The sequence below is a fragment of the Cebus imitator genome, unplaced genomic scaffold, assembly GCF_001604975.1.
Source record: "Cebus imitator isolate Cc_AM_T3 unplaced genomic scaffold, Cebus_imitator-1.0 Scaffold272, whole genome shotgun sequence".
Classification (NCBI taxonomy): Eukaryota; Metazoa; Chordata; class Mammalia; order Primates; family Cebidae; genus Cebus; species Cebus imitator.
Window position 1 is genome coordinate 1,801,672 of NW_016107587.1, and position 5,400 is coordinate 1,807,071.

The 5,400-nt window shown below is 34.9% G+C and overlaps 1 protein-coding gene across 4 annotated transcripts in view; it reads right to left on the bottom strand.

The window, feature by feature from the left end:
- Nucleotides 1-213: 213 nt before the first annotated feature.
- The window catches only part of CUNH7orf57 (chromosome unknown C7orf57 homolog), a 24,946-nt gene continuing 19,759 nt past the window's right edge, over nt 214-5,400 (bottom strand). For 3 of the 4 annotated variants that reach the window (XR_005195809.1, XM_017500838.2, XM_037728603.1), the window contains one exon: nt 622-1,135. Coding sequence is in view for 3 of the 4 variants with exons in the window: in XM_017500838.2 (XP_017356327.1) it covers nt 1,089-1,135 (47 nt within the window). In the remaining variant the exon portion in view is untranslated. Of the gene's footprint in view, nt 1,136-5,400 lie in introns of all 4 variants that reach the window. The other variant, XM_017500837.2, reaches the window with a different exon arrangement.

The window sequence follows — 5,400 nt, forward strand, 5'->3', positions numbered from 1 at the left end:
CTCCGTCTCAAGAAAAAGAAAAAGAAAAAGGGAAAAAAGAGGAAAAAACAAACTTCTTACTATAATGGTATATTATTTTTATTCAATGCATACAGCCATTTGCATTTTTTATACATTGCATACATTCTCCCATAGCATATCGGTTTGATCAAAGAATATAGATTTATATGCTCAATTAAGTATCTCATATAAAGAACTAATTTGGAACTCAAATTTTAGGTAAGCAAATGCATGATAAGTTTATTCTGGGAAAAAAAGCTAAAATATCTGTGGGTTTATCTGGCTTTTTGAAAACCTTCTCATATAAAATTATTATTTTATTAATCAAATGTATAAAACATAGAACTACATTTTAATCTAATTACTTAAATATAAACAATTTAAAATTTATAAAACAAGGTAATTAAGTTTGACTATTAAAAAGTTTTTGTTAAGCCTACTAAATTAAATATTAAAACTCAACATATTTTTACTTAAAGTTTTATGCAAAATAATAAATGTATAATATTTTGAATATCAGTTTATGAAAAAATAGCAAACATTTAAAAATAACAAATGTTATAATGTTTTATATGAAATGTTTATAAATTCATGGTATAATAAAGTAAAATATTTTTCTTAACATAAATATATCATCATATTCTGGAATTACATTTTTTTCGAACTGGAAAATGATTTCTATAAAGATTACAATACCAAATAATGGAAAAGGTGTAACGCCTGTTCTGTAAGTTTCCTCTAGTTAAGAACGCAGTAGCAATGCCCGCTAAGAGTGGTTCACGAAGTAGGAGGTTATGTTCGTTGATGACAGGGAGCAAGTGATTGGTTCTGAGACACTGGGACGTCACCAGGCCAGCAGGGCAGAGGGTACCAGAGGCCTTGCTTAGCCATGTATTTAACATCCCAGAGAAGCAAAAAACAACACCTGCCCCACGTATGCAGCAATGTCAAATCTGCTGCAAGGTAAATTATTCCATGAGAGTCTATATTAATAAAATATAACAAGAGCCTTAGAAACATAGCTATGATATAGTCATGCCATATTTAGCCATTTAAAAAATTATCCTAAATATGTATTGCATCAGGATTTATTTGAGCTCTGCTGGTGTTGATGCAGATATAGATTCTTCTGGGGCTGCAACACAAAGTAAGGAAATGAGTAGACAAAGATGACATTTTCTATACTTTAAAAAAATTAACTTTAAATATAAGAAAACATATTTATGTATGTATTAATAAGGATTATTTCTGAAGTCTACATAAAAATTGGGCTTACAATCCTGTCATAAATTGGAAACACAAGACTCCAACTTTTGTACTGGTAGACTAGAAGAGAGTGCTCCATTCCAACTCATGAATTGAACTGGGGCACTCTCTTCTAGTGTACCAATGCAAAAGACTCCAACTTTTGCATTGTAGACTAGAAGAGACTGTCTCAGTTCAATTAATGAGTTTTGCCTGTGCATGGTGAAAACTTTCTGCTGACATAAACACACTGAAAAGAATTATTAAATAAATAGTATGAGCACAGCCTGGATGAGGCCAGTAGGCAGGAGGGGCAGCTCAGGCTGTCAGTCAGCCTCTGCACGCACGTGTCCCTGCTCCCCAAGCCTTTTGCAATCTTCATTAATGTTGACCCTCTCAAAGTACAATAAATGTACCAGTTTCCTAATGCCCAGCTTTAGGGCATGTCAAAACATCTAGGACAGCTGAAAAAAAATTATACTAAGGAAATAATAATAATCTTGTGTCTCATGGAGGGGAAGAAGCATTAAAAAGAAGCCTTAGGCTGGGCATGGTGGCTCACACCTATAATCCCAACACTAGGGGAGGCTGAGGTGAGTGAATCGCTTGCTCAGGCATTCAAGACCAGCCAGGGCAACGTGGTGAAACTCTGTCTCTACAAAAAATACAAAAATTGGCTGGGCGTAGTGGCTCATGCCCTTAATCCCAGCACTTTAGGAGGCTGAGGAGGGCAGATCATGAGGTCAGGAGATTGAGACCATCCTGGCCAACATGGTAAAACCGCATCTCTACTAAAAATACAAAAATTAGCTGGGTGTGGTGACGCGTGCCTGTGATCCCAGCTACTCGGGAGGCTGAGGCAGGAGAATCGCTGGAACCAGGGAGTCAGATGTTGCAGTGAGCCAAGATTGCGCCACTGCATTCCTGCCTGGCAAAAGCGTGAGACTCCATCTCAAAAAAAGAAAAAAAAAATAGCCAAGCATGGTGGCATGCACCTGTAGTCCCAGTTACTGGGGAGGCTGAGGCAGAAGGATTGCTTGAGCCCAGGAGGTCAAGGCTGCAGTGAGCCATGATTGTACCACTGCACTCCAGGCCTGGCAACAGAGCAAGATCCTGCCTCAAAAAAATAAAATAAGAAGCCTTGACAAGATTAGTCTCCAGAAAGTTATAGCAACACACTCTAAGTGGAGAGCTGTCTAGCTGGAAGGAAAAATGCACTTTATAAATTGCCTATTGCTTATAAAGTTAAAACCGTGATGAACAGCAAGGGTCATAGGAAAAAAGAAGGGGAAATAGAAAAAAAGAAGAGGAAATGAAATACAGGAAGAAAAAAGGTGGTCAGACTGACAGTGGAGAGAATGTGATTGTCAAAAGCTCTAGCACTAGCCTTGGCATCAGAGATACTGGGAGGTGGGAGCAGGTGTTTCATAGTGACACCTGCCTCAGCTATCCGGAAACTGCGTAGAGCAGATCATCCTCTCCACATGACAATTCTTCTAGATATTAGGGGCTTTGCAGCTTATTTAGGCTTTCATTAATATGAAAGGTTAAAAGGTTTCTTCAAAATTAAACAGATCTTACTGATAATATCAATATAAAGATTACATAACACCTGCAATATAAAGTTTATATGTTTATATGAATGCCAAATGATAGTCCCTTGATAAGACCATATATAATATTTTGTCAAAGGTGAAGTAAATTCTATCTTCTTAAGACAATGCAGAATAATAAAACCCTTATCATAGCCTATGAAGGTGATCTTCTGTACCTGCTGCATTTGTATATTTAAATTGAGGTCCTAAAGAAGAATAATCTAAGCCCAAGTTTAACAGAAGGTAAGATGGAAAAGATAAAAAATGTAAGAGTAGTATTTTTATTATAAACAAAATTGGCAAATCTTTAGCAAGACTAAGAGAAAAATAAAAAAGACTGAAAAAAATAAGAAAAGAAAGAGAAGATATTGCAACAAATACTGCAAAACACAAAGGATCATAAAGAATGGCTGTGAACAATTCTACACCAACGGATACATTCCTAGAATCATACAACCCCCAAAGCTGAGCCACGAAGAAACAGGAAATCTGAACAGTCTAAGAATGAGTATGGAGATTGAATCAGTTAAAAAAAACCTCTCCTATCACAGAAAAGCCCAGGACATAATGGCTTCACTAATGAATTCTACCAAACATGTAAAGGAAGAACTCATGCTAATCCTTCTCAAGCTCTTCCAAAAAATTGAAAAGGAAGGAACACTTCCAAACTCATTTTATGAGGCTTGCATTATCCTGATACCAAAGTCAGACAAGGACACTATAAGAAAGAAAGAAAAGAAAATTACAGGCCAATTTCCCTGATAAACATAGAATCAAAAATCTGCAACAAAATACTGGCAAACCAAATTCAACAGCACATTAAAAAGATCATAAACCATGATCATGTGGAATTTATCCCTCGTAGGCAACGATGGATATGCAAATCATTGAATGTGCAAATGCAAGTCATTAAATGTGATATTCCACATTAATAGAACGAAGGACAAATAGATAGAGCCTAGAAATAAACTATGCATTAACAGTCAATTAATTTTCAACAAAGGATCATCCTAATAGATGCAGGAAAGGTGCTTGACAAAGTTCAACATCCTTTTATGATAAAAACTCTCAACAAATTAGGTATGGAGGAAATGTACCTCAACACAATAAAGGCCATACATGAGAAGCCCACATCTAATATGATATTTAACAGCGAAAGCTGAAAGTTTTTTTCTAAGATCAGGAGAAATACAAGGGTGCTCACTATCAACACTTCTATTTGACTTAGTATCTGAAGTCCTAGCCAGAGCAATTAGACATGAAAAAGAAATAGAAATCATTCAGATCATAAAGAGACAAGTGAAATCTTCTGTTTGGTGACAATGTGGTCTTATATATAGAAATCTCTAAAGACTCCACCAAAAAACTGTGAAACCTGATAATCAAATCCTGTAAAGTTGCAGGATACAAAATCAACAGACAAAAATTGGTAGCATTCTATACACTAACAACAAATGATCTGAAAAATAAAGTAAGGAATAATCCTGTTCTCAATAGCATTTAAAAAAAAATACTTAGGAGTAAATTATTTAACCAAAGAGGTGAAAGACCTGTACACAGAAAACTATAAAACATGGATGAAATAAATTGAAGAAGACACAAATAAATGAAAACATAGCCTACATACATGGATCAGAAGAATTAATATTGTCAAAATGTCCATGCTATCCAAAACAACCTACAGGTTCAATGCAATCCCCATCAAAATTTCAGTGACATTTTTCACAGAAATAGAAAATAAACCCTAGGATTTGTAGGGAACCACAAAAGGCCCTGAATAGCCAAACCAATCTTGAGCAAACAGAAAATAAACAGATATACAGAATCACACTATCTGATTTCAAAATATATTACAAAGCTAGAGTCAGCAAAACATCATGGCACTGGCATAAAAACAGAAGTAATGATCAATGGATAGAGTCCAGAAATAAACCCACACATTAACAGTCAATCAATTTGCAACAAAGGTGCCAAGAACACACAATGAGAGAAAGGACAGTTTCTTCAGTAAATGATGCTGGGTAAACTGAATATTCACAAGCAGAAGAATAAAATTGGATCTTCATCTCATTTAATGTACTAAAATCAACTCAAAGTAGATAAAGATGTAAACAAAGACCTGAAACTGTAACACTGTATAGGTTGAGTATCCTTTATTTGAAATGCTTGGAATCAGAAGTGCTTGGGATTTCACATTTTTAAATTTTGAAATATTTGCACATCTGAAGTGTTCCAGTGAGCATTTTCTTTGATTTCAGATTTTCAGATTTGGGATTCTCAACCTATAAAAAAATATAGGGAAAAAGCTCCCCAGCATTGGTCTGGACAATGATTTTTTGGATAGAATACCAAAAGCCCAGGCAACGAAGGGACTACATTAAAAAGCTTCTGCAAGCAAAAGAAACAAACAAAAAAAGAAAAGACAAGTAACAGAGCAGGAAAAAATATTTGAAAACCATACATCTAATAATGGGTTAATATCCAAAATATATAAGGAACTCCACTCCGTAGCAAAAAAAAAAAAAAAAAAAAAAAAAAAAAAAAAAAAAAAAAAAAAAAA